This window comes from Suricata suricatta, chromosome 8 (genome assembly GCF_006229205.1).
Source record: "Suricata suricatta isolate VVHF042 chromosome 8, meerkat_22Aug2017_6uvM2_HiC, whole genome shotgun sequence".
NCBI classification, from domain to species: Eukaryota; Metazoa; Chordata; class Mammalia; order Carnivora; family Herpestidae; genus Suricata; species Suricata suricatta.
Genome location: NC_043707.1, coordinates 47,612,213 through 47,627,109, shown reverse-complemented (window position 1 = coordinate 47,627,109; position 14,897 = coordinate 47,612,213). Strand labels below are relative to the sequence as shown.

Sequence of the window (14,897 nt, the reverse complement as noted above, 5' to 3'; positions counted from 1 at the left end):
AATCAATAGAGCCACATCACTGTATTTAAGAACAAGGACAAAGGGATAGTAAAACGTTCCAGGGGTGCCTGGGTTTGCTCAGTTGATTAAGAGTCCGACTCTTGCTTTCTGCTCAGGTCACAAATCATGGTTTGTGAGTTCGATCCTAGCATCAGGCTCGGCACTGCCAGTATACAGCCTGCTTGGGATTCTCTCTCTCCCTCTCTCTCTCTGCCTTTCCCCTACTTGCACTCTCCCTGTCTCTCTCTCAAAAAATAAACAAACTTTTAAAAACTTTAATTTAAAAATAAATAAAAGGTTCCAGAAGGATGCCTCACTGGCTCAGTCAGTGGAACATGCAACTCTTGATCTTGGGATAAGTTCAAGCCCCTCATTGGGTACAGAGATTACTTTAACATTTTTGGGGGGTGCCTGGGTAGCTCAGTTGGTTTAAGTGTCAGATGTCTGCTCAGGTCATGATTTCATGGTTGGTGGGTTCAAGCCCCACGTCCGGGCTCTGTGCCGACAGCTCAGATCCTGAAGCCTGCTTCAGATTCTGTCTCCATCTCTCTGTCCCTCTCTCACTCATGCTCTGTCTCTCTCTTAAAAATATATAAACATTAACAAGGGGCACCTGGGTGGCTCAGTCAGTTAAGCCTCCGACTTTGGCTCAGGTCAGATCTCACGTTCGTGGGTTCGAGCCCCGCGTCACGCTCTGTGCTGACAGCTAGCTCAGAGCCTGGAGCCTGTTTCAGATTCTGTGTCTCCCTCTCTCTCTGACCCTCCCTCTCTCATGCTCTGTCTCTTCTGTATCAAAAATAAATAAAGCATTAAAAAATTTAAAAAAAAATTTAACAAAAAAAATTTTTTTAATTAAAAAGAATTACCCTCAGTGATTTTGCATTGGTGGCACCTCAGAGAAGCAAAGGCAAAATATTCTTTGGAGGCTTGTTCCCACAAACCAGGTCTGGAAACTTTCATAAATAAAGCTCTGATGAACATGCTTACAATCCCAAACTATACAACATTAAAAGACACCACCTACTATGATCAAGATGTAGGCCGACGTGGAGCATCTGGGTGGCTCAGTCTGTTGAGTATGGAACTCTTGCTTTCAGCTCAGGTCATGATCTCATGGTTTGTGGGACTGAGACCCACACTGGGCTTGCGCTCAGAGCGTGGAGCTTGCTTGAGATATTCTCTCATTCTCTCTCTCTCTCTCTCCCCCCCACACTCATGCTTGCCCTCTCAAAATAAACTTTAAAAAATAAATTTCTTAAAAAGAGTAGGAACAAGCAAGTCATAGTAAAAATAAGACCTCAAGAACTTCACATAATGTAATTATCAAATATGAAATCAGAATACTTTTGGTATTTTAAACATAAAAGGTAAAATAAAAAACAACAAAGCAAACAACTAAACGTAATTTTAAACTATAATATATAAAATATGTAAGAATAAAGTCTATGAAGTACATAAGAATAAAGTTTATAAAGTATATAGGAATAAGATATGTGAAACATCTCCAGGGGGTAGGAAAAAAAAACCTATGCAGGATGCCTGGGTGACTCAGTCGGTTGAGCAACTGACTCTGGCCCAGGTCATGATCTTGCAGTTCACAGGTTCGAGCCCAGTGTCAGGCTCTGTGCTGACAGTTCAGAGCCTGGAGCTTGCTTTGAATTTTGGTCTCCTTCTCTCTCTGCCCCTACCTGGTTCGTGCTCTGTCTCTCTCTGTCTCTCAATAATAAATAAATGAAAAAAAAAAACAACTATATAATTTTCTTGGTGTTTTTAAAAATGTTTGGGGTGGGGTGGGAGTGAGCACGCACATGCAAATGCACAAGCAGGGAAGAGGCAGAGAGAAGAGAATCCCAAGCAGGCTCTACACTGTCAACACAGAGCCCAACACCGGGCTCAGTTTCACAAACCATACAACCAAGACCTGTGCCAAAATCAAGAGTCAGATGCTTAACTGATGGAACCACCTAGGTACCCTAAGAACCTATGTAATTTCCAAAACCACTGAAGATTATAGCTAATGGAAAGGCATTCAATGTTTATGAATGGGCAGATACCATATTATAAAGATAGCAATTTTTTCCCTAATTAATTTATACAGATGGTCTCTGACTTACAACGGTTCAACTTCCAATTTTACAGCTTTATGATGGTGTGAAAGTGATACGCGTTCAGGAAAAAAAAAAACATACTTTGAATTCTGAATTTTGATCTTTTCCCAGGCAGGTGATATGCAGTACACACTAATTCATGATGATGGGAATAGCAGCAAGCCACAACTCCCTGTGAGCCACATGATTATGAGGGAAACAACCAATACACTTAAGATCATTCTGTACCCATAAAACCATTCTGATTTTTCACTTTCAGCACAGCTTTCAATAAATTACATGACATATTCAATACCTTAGTATAAATTAGATTTTGTGTTAGACAATTTTGCCCACCTCAAGACTAACGTTAAGAGTTCTGAGGACATTTGGGGCACCTGGGCGGGTGGTTAAGCGTCTGACTTCAGTTCAGGTTATGATCTCACTGTCCATGAGTTCGAGCCCCACACCAGGCTCTATGCTGACAGCTCAGAGCCTGGAGCCGACTTCGGATTCTGTGTCTCCTTCTTTCTCTGCCCCTCGCCTGCTCACACTCTGTCTCTCTCTCAAAAATAATTAATAAGCATTAAAAAAATTTTTTTAATTAAAAAAAGAGTTCTGAGCACATTTAATTAAGATAGGTTAGGCTAGGGGCGCCTTGGGTAGCTCAGTGGGTTAAGCCTCTGACTTGGGCTCAGGTCATGATCTCACGTCCGTGGGTTCAAGCCCCACATGGGCTCTGTGCTGACAGCTCAGAGCCTGGAGCCTGCTTTGGTTCTGTGCCTGCCTGTCTCTCTGCCCCTCCCCGCTCATGCTTTGAATCTGTCTCAAAAACAAAATAAAACATTTTAAAACATTTTTAAAAAAAGATAGGCTAGGCTAAGTTGTAATGTACAGTAAGTTAGGTGTATCGATACATTTTCAATTCACAATAGATTTATTGGGATGTAATCCCATCAAAGATCAAGAAAGATCTGTATATTCAAAGCACTTCAAACCAAAATGCTGAGAAGTTTTTATTTTTGAGAGAGAGCACACATGCACATGTGGCAGCTATCCAGAGAGGCAGAGAGAATCCCAAGCAGGCTTCATGCTTTCAGTGTGGAGCTTCTTGCAGGGCTCGATCCCATGAAATTTAGGTGTGAGATCATGACCAGAGCCAAAATCAAGAAGAGTCAGAAGCTCAACCAACAGAGCCACCTAGGTACCCCGAAAAGGTTTTTAAATGAACTTTCACGTGATTCTAAAATGTATAAGAGCAAAAAGTCAACATCAATGAAGATCTCATCTTGAAGATAAACAAGGTATATATGGAGGAGAGTGAAATTACCTAAATGAATAACAAAGTTTATTGGTTATTATAAAGCTACAGTAAAAGAGAAATAATAGGGGGAAAAAGTCAAGTGTATTAGTTATCTATTGCTGCATAACAAATTACCCTCAAACTCAGTAACAATACATTATCCTCAGTTTCTTTGACTCAGGAATTTGGGGATGACTTGGCAAGTAGTTTTGGCTCAGTGCCTCTAAAATGGCTGCAGTAATATGTCAGCCAAAACTGCAATCATCTGAAAACCTGACCACGCTAGAGAATCCACCTCCAAAGTGGCTCATTCACATGACTGGCAAGTTGGTGCTAGAGGTTGGCAGAAGGCCTCAATTCTTCTCCACATGTGCCTCTTTACAGAACTGCTACAATGGCAGTTGTTTTCATCTGGAACAAGGGATCCAACGAGTAAGGAAAAAGCTGTCTGCCTTTAGTGACCCAGCTTCAGAACTCACTTTAATTCTCCAGTATTTTCTTGGTAACCCAGACCAGTTCTGAGTCACTATAGGCTGAGACTAGAGAAGAATGTGAATACCAGGAGAGAGAACACTGGGGTTACCTTGGAGGCTGGCTACCATACCAAGCCATCTTAAGCCCAGACTCAAACTTCAACTTACATAACCAACAAAGGATCAGTATGAGGAATTTATCAAGACTCTTGTAAATCAAAAAAAATTTAGGTGTGAGCATTTAGCTAAAGAAAACTAGAAGCCATACAGACAAATAATTCACAAAGGCAGCAACATAAATTTCATATAATAAGCATTCAAAAAGTATTATTCATTAGTACCACATAATTCATGCTGTTTACCTATCATTAAGGCTTTAAATTTTTTTCAAGGAGCGCCTGGGTGACTCAGTTGGTTAAGCGGCCGACTTGAGCTCAGGTCATGATCTTGTGTTCCTGAGTTTGAGCCCCACACTGGGCTCTGTGCTGACAGCTCAGAGCCTGGAGCCTGCTTCAGATTCTGTGTCTCCTTCTCTCTCTGCCCTTCCCCTGCTGACACTCTGTCTCTGTCTCTCAAAAATAAACATTAAAAATATTTTTAATAAAAAATAAACATTTTTCTAAAAATGATACATTTATGTTCATTCAATCCTTTTTCCCCCCAATCCCTCTTGAGAACAATGTCCATTCTAGAAGCTGGCTAGGGACAGAGGTTCAGTTTGTGGCCACAAAAGAGTCATAGGTTAATGTATCCAACACAATGAGCTCAAATTCTGAACTTGACCTCAGGAAAGGCAAGTGACAGAACTGCCATACAGTCATAAATATGAAGAAAAAAAAGAGCAGACCTACAGTGAGCTATTTACAAAATGTTCACTTCAGTTACTCAGTATAAATTTGCCACCTTCTACTATTCTACAAACTGACATTCTGACTAAACTCTACATTACCATTTTATTACTGTCCCTTTTGGTCTCGGAATCCCTCTTACACTTTTTTTTTTTTTAAAGAATTGTTTGCTTTATTTTTTTTTTATGTTTTTATTTATTTTTGGGAGACAGAGACAGCGCGAGCAGGGCAAAGTCAGAGAAGGGGGGAGACACAGAATCTGAAGCAGGCTCCAGGCTCTGAGCTACTTGTCAGCACAGAGCCCAACGCGGGGCTTGAACCCACGAACCGTGAGATCATGACCTGAGCTTAGTAGGACGCTTAACCAACTTAGCCACCCAGGTGCCCCCTCTTACGCTTTAAATTAAGGAGGACCTCACAGAGCTTTAGTTTAGACAGGTTTTATCCAGCATTGGGTATAATATTAAAAATAAAACAGAATTATTAAAAAGTTTATTAATAACAATAAATTAAATATGTCTCTTTTATTAATATTATATATTCTATTAGTCCATTTAAAAAACAAACCAACTGTGAGGGCGCCTCAGTAGCACAGTTGGTTAAATGTCCCACTTCAGCTAAGATCATGATCTCACAGTTCATGAGTTCAAGCTCTGCATCAGGCTCTATGCTGACAGCTCAGAGCCTGGAGGCTACTTTGGATTCTGTCTCCCTCTCTCTCTGCTCCTCCCCTGCTCACACTGTCTCTCCTTCACTCAAAAATAAATGAACATTAAAAAAAAATTTTTTTTTTAAATTTTGGTGCATGATTTTGGCACCTGGGTGGCTCAGTTAAGCTTCTGACTCCTGAATTCTGCTCAGGTCATAATCTCAGGGTTGTGAGATAGAGTCCCATGTTGGGCTAGGTGGCTGGGCAAAGAGTCTGCTTAAGATGCTCATGCTCTCTCTCTCTCTCTCCCCACCTCCCTCCTTCCCTCCTTCTACTTCTCTCGTGTTCTCCCTCTCAAAAACAATTTTTAGTTAGAAATTAAAAAAAATCTATATTCCTCACCTAAAAAACTTAAAATAGGAGCACTGGGTAGCTCACCTGGTTAAACATCCAACTTTGGCTCAGGTCATGATCTCGGGCTCTTGAGTTCAAGTCCCATGTCAAGCTCTGTGCCAACAGCTAGGAGCCTGGAGCCTGCTTCGGAGTCTGTCTGTCTGTCTGTCTCTCTCTCTGCCCTTTCCCTCCCCCACTCTCTCTCAAAAATAAATATTAAAAATAAAATAAACCCATTACATGTTTAAAAATTTTTATCAGAAATAACTATATTTTCAGGGTGTTTGGCTGGTTTATTTGGTAGAGCACCCAACTCTTGATCTCAGCATTGTGAATTCAAGCCCCATGTTGGGTGTGGAGCCTACTTAAAAAAAAAAAAAAGAACTGCATTTTCTAAAACAAAAAGGCTTTAGTGAAGGGTGGCATTGTTTTTACATTTTTTAAGTCTCTTTAATGTCTGGTTTAATATTAGAGGGCTGAATATATACTTCTACATTTAATGTGTTGTGACAGATTGTTTTGTTAAAGAATATGAAGAAAACCTGGTCTCATATAGCTACGGATTAAAAAAAAGAGAGAGAGAAGACATTCTGTATGTGTGTCTCTCTCTCTCTACCCCTCCCCCACTCATCTTCTGTCTCAAAAATAAACAAACTATAAAAAAAAATAAATTTAAAATAAAGGGGCACCTGAGTGGCTCAGTCGGTCAGGCGTCCAACTTTGGCTCAGGTCATGATCTTGCGGTTCATGGGTTCGAGCCCAGCATGGGGTTCTGTGCTGACAGTTCAGAGCCTGGAGCCTGTTTCAGATTCTGTGTGTATGTGTGTCTTTCTCTCTATTCCTCCCCCAGTCATCCTCTGTCTCTCTCTGTCTCAAAAATAAATAAACTATATTAAAAAAAAGGGAAGGGAAGGTTATTTTAATGGGCTCTCAAACAACAGTGCGGGGGGGCACCTGGGTGGTTCAGTCGGTTGAGTGACTATAGCTCAGGTCATGATCCCAGGGTTGTGGGACTGAGATTTAATCTCTCTCTCTCTCTCTCTCTCTCTCTCTCTCTCTCTGCCCCTCTTTCCTGCTTGTACTCTCTCTCTCTCAAACTAAAAGAAAAAAAAAAAGAAAGAAAAAGACAAAGACTTGGGGCATCTGGGTGGCTCAGTCAGTTAAGCATCTGACTTTTGATCTCAGCTCAGGTCACGATCTCAGGGTTGGGAGTTCTAGCCTCATGTTGGGCTCTGCACTGGGCATTAAGTCTACTTAAAAAAAAATAATCTTAAAATAAAAAATAAATACACTATATATACATATGTGTGTGTGAGTGTGTGTGTATGTATACATATTTTTTTCTGTAGTCTCCACACCCAGCATGGGGCTCTAACTCATGACCCTGAGACCGTGTCACATGCTCTACCAACCGAGCTACCCAGGCACCCCTACTTTTTGGTTTTTGTATTATATCATACCCAAACTGTTTATTTATTTGGGGGGGAAGAGAGAGAGAGAGAGAGAGAGAGAGAGAGCAAGCTAGCATGAGTGAAGAAGAGGGGCAAAGGGAAAGTCAGAATCTTAAGCAGGCTCCATGCTCAGCTATTTAGTTATTTTGAGAGAGAGACAGCGCTAGCGAGAGTGGAGGAGAGACAGAATCTTAAACAGGCTCCATGCCCAATGCAGAGCCCAACACCAGGCTCAATCCCACAACCCAAGGATCATGACCTAAACTGAAACCAAGAGTTGGATGCTTAACCGACTGAGACACCCAGGCGCCCCCAAGTGTATTTCTTAAATGTGAGTAGCAATGTGAAATTTCCAACCATACTGAACTTTTATTACTCCCGTACATTAAAATCTACTGGTCTACTTTACACTTTAAATCTCTTTCCTATACAGGATTTTGTAACACGATGCTTTGGTCATTTGGAGCATTTTGGTTCATTATGTAGATATTCCAAATGTTGACATTTCACTGTACACTATCAAAAAACTTTGAGACTTTAATACACGACCAATCTCACCAGAAAAGCCTTTATATACTGGGAAGTTATCAAGTTCATGGTGGAATATACAAGTTTTTTCTGAAATTCTAATTTTCACTTAAAATCTCAATTTTTAAGACTGGCATCATATAATGTCAGTTTTCCTTCAATTGACAGACTCAATTCATTCATTTTTGAGAAAATGGCTGCCAAACACTCATGTCTCAAAACCATAGTTTGTCAATCATTCTTTCAGTAGAAATTATTTTCCATGAAAATAAAAAAGCTAATTCAGCTTTGAATTCAAACACAAGTACTTTCCTTCTTACACTGGAGTCTGCAGGAGAAGCATTTTATGCACACTTCCCATTTCATCACATTTATTAAAAACCAAGATTTAGGGGTGCCTGGGTGGCTCAGTCAGTTAAGCATCCAACTCTTGATTTCAGCTCAGGTCATGATCACACTGTTCGTGAGTTTGAGCCGAGCCTGCTTAGGATTCTCTCTCCCTCTCTCTCTCTGCCCCTCCCTCACTCGCTCTCTCTGTCAAAATAAATACACTTAAAAAAAAAAAAAAGAAAAACCAAGACTTAATAAAATAATGTCCTGATGCTTCACCAAAGTCTACGGCCATACCACCCTGAATGCGCCCGATCTTGTCTGATGCTTCATCAAAGACAAAATGAAACTAGTATGTTTTTTGCTGTTGTTTCTGCTTTTACTCTAAGTATGTGGTGGTAAAGATACACGGACTTTTAGTATGGCTTGTTCCTGCTAAGGTACCAGCAGTTTTATACACCACTGCTTCTGCATCACTGACAGAAACATCAGAACAGTGAATGAGGCAAATAATGAATAAATGTTACCATGAAAACAGTTTCAACTCTGTCAATGTCTGAAACTGTATCCAAGACATCTCCCCAATGTTTTAAGGACCATCTTTGAGAATGACTACTTTAAAGCATTCTCATTGAGAGTCTGCTAAGAATATAGATAAGGAAATAAAAAGCAGTTAGAGTCTTCTAAAATTTTTGATGTACAGATAGATCTTGTAAATACTTGGGTCTTAGACTATTAGTTTACAAGTTTCCACATCATAAATTTTAAGTAGCTGGAAAGATCTGGAATGCAAAGGACTTTGTCAGGTGTGCTGACACCAATTTACCTGCCCTCCTCTTCCTTCTGTTCATTGTATAGAGGCAGTCATAAAGACAATGAGGGACAACTAGAAGACAACAGAAATAACAGTTTTGGGGGTCTTACCATGTGCCAAGCACTATATGAAGCACTTTACAATGTATTAACTCACCGAATCCTCACAATAACACTATGGAGTAGATGTGATTATTACCATCAATTTATGGACGTTAAGTAACTTATCCATAGACATTCAAGTAGTAAATGGTGGAGCTCAAAAATGAATTCAGGTACTCAAGTCTTGAATTGTGTGCACTTAACCAACCACAGAAGTATTTCAGTTTTCTTTGACACAGCTTTGACTGCTTGCTGATGATTATATTATCATTCAAAAACTCAAGCTTGTTTATGTAAATAGGGCATTAGAGAAAGTAGGACCTAAAAAGTACCCAAATAGATAAGCGACAGAACTAGCAAACTACCAAACCATACACACACACACACATAAAAACTCCTGAAGCAAGAATTTTCTAGGGCTCAAACAGGAGACTCCTCAGAGTGGCTCACCTCACTGAGTGATAAGACAGCCAGAAACCCGGTGAAAAGGTGCTCTTCATACCAGACCCAGGTATTCCCTCCCACTTACTACCTGAAAGGTGCCATCTCAGACTTTTCATAGTAAGTTGGAGATTCCGAAACAATCATTTTTCCACGTTGATTTTCCCATCATTTCCCACAAATGATAAGAATATTAAAATTATGTAGATATAAAAACTTGGCATAAAAATCAAGACAATTAAGGAATTTTTCAGGATAGGAACTCAACCTGTTCATACTGCAAAAGACCTGAAGAAGCTGCCTTGTGCCTTATCCAAAACTACACAGCTAATTAAGAGCAAAGCAAGTTACTCTCAGTCCAGTTCTTCATCCATATAACCATGCTCAGAAGCCCCTACTACTAAAGTTTCATCTTCTTCAAGAGTTCATTTGAGAGTTTATTGAGATGCATCAATACAAATTTATATTTTTATTGACACATGACAAATCTATACACACCTACTACTGACAGTTATTCAAACTCAACCTGAAATATAATTTTTTTTAAAATCACAAAGCACTTTATTTTTAACGCTTATTTATTTTTGAGAGAGAAAGCATGAGTAGGAGAGGGACAGAGAGAGGGGGAGAGAGACTCCCAAGCAGGCTCCACACTGTCAGCATGGAGTCAGATGTGGGGCTCAAACTCATGTGAGGTCATGACTTGAGCTGATCTCAGATGGTTAATCAACTGAGCCACCCATATACCCCCACAAAGCAGTTTCAATTGAGATTCAACAAATATTAACTAATTTACCCATTTTGATTCTCCAAATATTTCAAGAGTAAATAAATCAACCTTTCTCTTAAAAGTATCTAAATCCATGCTTCTCAAAGTGCGGTAGGTATCAGAATCAGAATCACATGAGGTATCTATATCATTCCCCAAATCAATGGAGTTTCTAAAACTCCCAAAGTGGCATTTTAAAAAGTTCTCTGAGGGAGGAGGGTGAGGGGAGGAGGCACCTGAATGGCTCAGTCAGTTAAATATCCAACTCTTGACTTGGGCTCAGATCATGATCTCATGGTTCGTGGGATCAAGTCCCATGTCAGGCTCTGAGCTGACAGGGAGGAGCCTGCTTGGGATTCTCTCTAGTCTCCCTCTCTCTGGGCCCCTCTCTTATGCACATTCTCTCTCAAAATAAACATTTAAAAAAATATTTTAAAAAGTTCTCCAAATGATTCTCACTCATTCAAGATATTTAATGAACATTCACTCTACAACAGTCTAGTGGACAAAGATAAATGAGTAAACAAAAACATGAAAACTTTCTAGATTTTAGCTGTACTATGAAGGTAACATGTAAGAGAGTGACCTGAAGGACTACTTTAAAAAAGAAGGACATCAGACACAGGATCGTTAGGGTGATGAAAAATACTCTGTATGATGGATACATGTCATTATCTATTTGTTAAAACCCACAAAATACACAAACCCTAAAAGTGAGCACTAATGTAAACTATGGACTTTGGGTGATTATAATCTATCAGTGCAAGTCCATCAACTGTGACAAATGGACTAGTCTGGTGGGGGACGTTGACAATGGGGAGGCTATGTATGTGTGGGGACTAGGGATACATGGGATATCTCCATGTCTTCCTCCTAATTTTCCTATAAACCTAAAACTACTCTAAAAAATAAAGCCTTAGGGGTGCCTGGGTGGCTCAGTCAGTTAAACGTCTGACTCTTGATCTTGGTTCAGGTCACAGTCTCATAGTTCTTGAATTCGAGCCCCACAAGAGGCTCTGTGCTGACAGTGTACAGCCTGCTTGAATTCTCTCACTCTCTGTCTCTCCCCTGCTCATGTGCTTGACTGAGTATGTGCTCTCTATGTAAATAGGTTTTAAAAATAATAAAAAATAAAGCCTTAAAAAAAAAAGGGGGCAGTCAGAGAAGGCCTTTCTAATGAGGCAACATCTGAAGTGAGGAACCTGTTCACTAGAAAAAAGTGGCACTTAAACTTAGTGTGCATCAAAATCACCTAAAGGACTTGTTAAAACAGATGGCTGGCTGGTCAGAGGTCTGGAGTGTGGCCCAAGAATTTGCATTCCTAACAAGCCTGAAGATAATGTTGATGCTGCTGGTCCAGAAACCACATTTGGAAAACTACTGATCTAAAGGAACAGCTAAAAAGTGTGAATAACTTTGGTGTATTAGAGGAACAGAAAAAAGGCCAGGTAGAAGGAAGGGTAATGCACTTGTCACTGTGTCAAAATCACTTAACATGTTGACTTATACTACCAGTTATGGTTCCCTAGACCAGAGAAGGAATCACTGATAATATCTTACATTTGTAAAGCACTTCGCATTTATAAAACCATTTTCACATTTATTATTTCATTTAACTTAGTGAGGTGTAGGATTATTACCTACATTTTAGAGATAAAGAAACTAAGGAGCAGCAACATTATAAACCTTCTTTCCAGAAAACAATCAAGTGGCATAACTATGTCCCCTGACCCAAAACCCAGTGTTCCTTCTAGAACAGCATGCGTGCTTTTTAAAAGAGTACAGCAAAGGATACACACAGGAGTTAATACTAAACAAATTATTTTCTAGACTCTGTCTAAAAATACGGTGTGGCTTCCAGACTTAAATTTGTTCTAGATACTGGTTAGAAAGCAACATTGCCTTAAAAATGACAATATTTCGTCCCATCTATTTATTGCTCCGAGTTCGAAAACAAAGGACAGAGAATGAAGAGAGAATTCACAGACTATTATTCTCTCTCTCTTCTGCATAAATATCAAAGCATCAATTTCATAACCTCAGTCCCTCAGCCACATCAAACATAATTTTCATCTTATGTTCCCTCTAAATCTTTCACCTAATCCAGGCTCCCACAAGAGCACTGAATCCCACCTGTCTTACTTATACTCATGAGGCCATGTGCAGTTAGTTATACACCCATTATCCACCCTCTACACACCCATTATCACTTAGTATCTTCAACATCAATCAAATCCTTAATCTTAACATTTTTACTGTAAGTCTCAAACCCAAAACATCATAAGTGAAATCGTTATATCCTCCTTTCCACCACACACACACACACACACACACACACACACACACACACACACCTATGCTCCTATTCCTGATTTCTTTTATTTGCATTAATAGCACAGCCACCCACCAAACAAGAAATCTGGAAAAGTCTAAACACATTTGCCTCCCCTATACCAATGTCAAGTCCCCCTCCCCCATCTCCATTCCCAAGGCTACTTAGAATTAGTTACTACTGAAGTACCCAGGTGGCTCAATCAGTTGAGCATCAGGCTCTTGAATTTGATTTCCGCTCAGGTCATGATCTCAAGGTTTCATGGGCTCAACCCCCACATCAGGCTCTCTGTACTGACCACCTGCTTGGGATTCTCCCATTTCACTAGTTAACTACCATGTACTAGTCACTTTACGTACTTAATTCAGTCTATCAATAATCCTATGAGGTTGGTAATTTTGTCCTTGTTTCACAACTGAAAAAGCTAAGGCTAAGAGAAATTTATCTGTCCAAGTCACAAGCAGGAAGTAACAAAGTAGACCTCCGAACTCAAATGTGTCTCACAAAGTCCATACCTGTCCCCCATTCCAAAATGCTTCCTTAATACCTGTTATCAGTCCTTAATTCCAAATGCTCATTTCTCACTTAGATCACTGTCAAAATTCTCTTTCACCAACTTTACCACCCCTTTCCCTCCAATGTGCCCCCAAGTGATCTTTTCGGATCACAAATGTGATTCCTTTGGTCCACTTGACAGAAAAGCCCTTCAGGAACTCCTTTTAGTCTACACTGTACAAGACAGACTTCAAGATGAATCCGAAAGCCTGTTGTACAGGTAGGTCAGCAACACCTTTCCTGCAGTTCTGAATTTCAAGAACTTTGAAATTTTAAAGTTTTCAAATACGTGCAACAAAACCCACCCTGAGAGGCGCCTGGGTGGCTCAGTAACAGGCTGGGCGCCCGACTTCGGCTCAGGTCATGATATCGCGGTTCGATGGTTCAAGCCCCGTGCTGACAGCTCAGAGCCTAGAGCCTCTTTCAGATTCTATGTCTCTCTTTCTGCCCCTCCCACACACATGCTGTCTGTCTCAAAAACAAATAAACTATGTTTAAAAAAAAAAAACCCACCTTGAACAGTGGTAACTTACTTATGTCTATCCCATCAGTGAGATATTTGTATGTTTCACTGCCGAAGCACTAGTGTGTTTGACACTGACTAGTTAACCCTTAGCTTCAGGGATGGGTCAAGTACCTTGTGCCCTAAAAACTCCCCAATCCAGTGAACTACTCACCCGACAAGAAACCTGCTCAAGGGCTTCCTTTTCAGTGAAGTTCCCCTGACCTTCTCTTGACGCGTCACAACCACCATCAAGTAAGTACCCACCCCTACGCTGTAAGCAGCATACTTGGTTTCCCCTATAGGACTACGAATGGGCTCCTCACTGAGTATTTTATTCAATCCTAGCACACTGTCTGGAACACTAGTGGCTCATTAACGTACAATGAAATCCAGCTGTCTCCAACTCCCAATTCCCTACAAAGTTCATTTCTCCTTCACCCCTAAACCTTAGGCTATTTCCCTGCACACGCAGGCCCATCGCGGCTCTTTTCTTTTGCAGAGTTCCTCCTTTCCAATGTCATCCTAAAATTAGTCTCACTCAGCTTCTCTCAGCCCCAAACTCTCCAATACCCTTTACCCTCCTCTATTTAGTCTTTAGTCCTGCTTTCCCCTGGCCTCGAACAGGTCAAATCCTTGCCTCCAAGGCAATTCGTCCTCACAGCCCATACCGCTTACCTACTCAACACCTCTCCCGCTACAGGCTTTTCCTCCCAAAACACTCGTCACAGGCGGCTTCCCAGGTCCCGTCCCCTTTCTCTGTCCGAGTCCACCAGCTCCGGAACCTGCGCTCTGCCGGAGTCCACGCCTTCCCCGCCCTTATCCGCACACCCCAAACCACCCTCGCAGCCGGGGTCCCCTCCCCCAGCCTCTCGCCGCCGGCACCCCTCCCTGCACCCTCCCCTTATCTCCGGCTGCCCACCTTCTCTGGAAACTGTCCCGGGGCCGTGTCCTCCACCTCTCAGACCCCTCACGATCGCGCCGGTCCGAGCGACCCCGGGCCCGGGCACCTCCGTCCCCAGATCCTCCTCAGGCCCGCAAATCCCCTTCGGCCCAGACCTCAGGCAGGGCCTCCCGCTCACCTTGCTGGATGTCGCCGTTGCTGCCCCCCGGGATGGGCACGCTGAGCTGGCGCTCCGGCTCCGGCAGGCAGCGCAGGCAGAAGGAATGAAGGCAGGGCAGCAGCTTGGGCTCCGCCTCACGCCGGCTCTGCAAGCTCTGCTGACACACGGCGCAGGTGTCCAGGAGCGAGGCTGGCGGTCCAGGAGGCGGCCCCGCCGACGGACCCGGAGCGGGAGCCGAGGCTGGAGCTGGAGCCGGC

The 14,897-nt window shown here is 41.7% G+C and overlaps 1 protein-coding gene across 1 annotated transcript in view; it reads right to left on the bottom strand.

Annotated features, from left to right (window-relative positions):
* Positions 1-14,893, bottom strand: part of TRIM33 (tripartite motif containing 33) — a gene marked incomplete at its 5' end in the record, with an annotated part of 120,481 nt that extends 105,588 nt beyond the window's left edge. Inside the window, one exon of the mRNA XM_029945786.1 lies at positions 14,659-14,893. Coding sequence (XP_029801646.1) covers positions 14,659-14,893 — 235 coding nt within the window. The remainder of the gene's footprint in view (positions 1-14,658) is intronic.
* Positions 14,894-14,897: the final 4 nt, after the last annotated feature.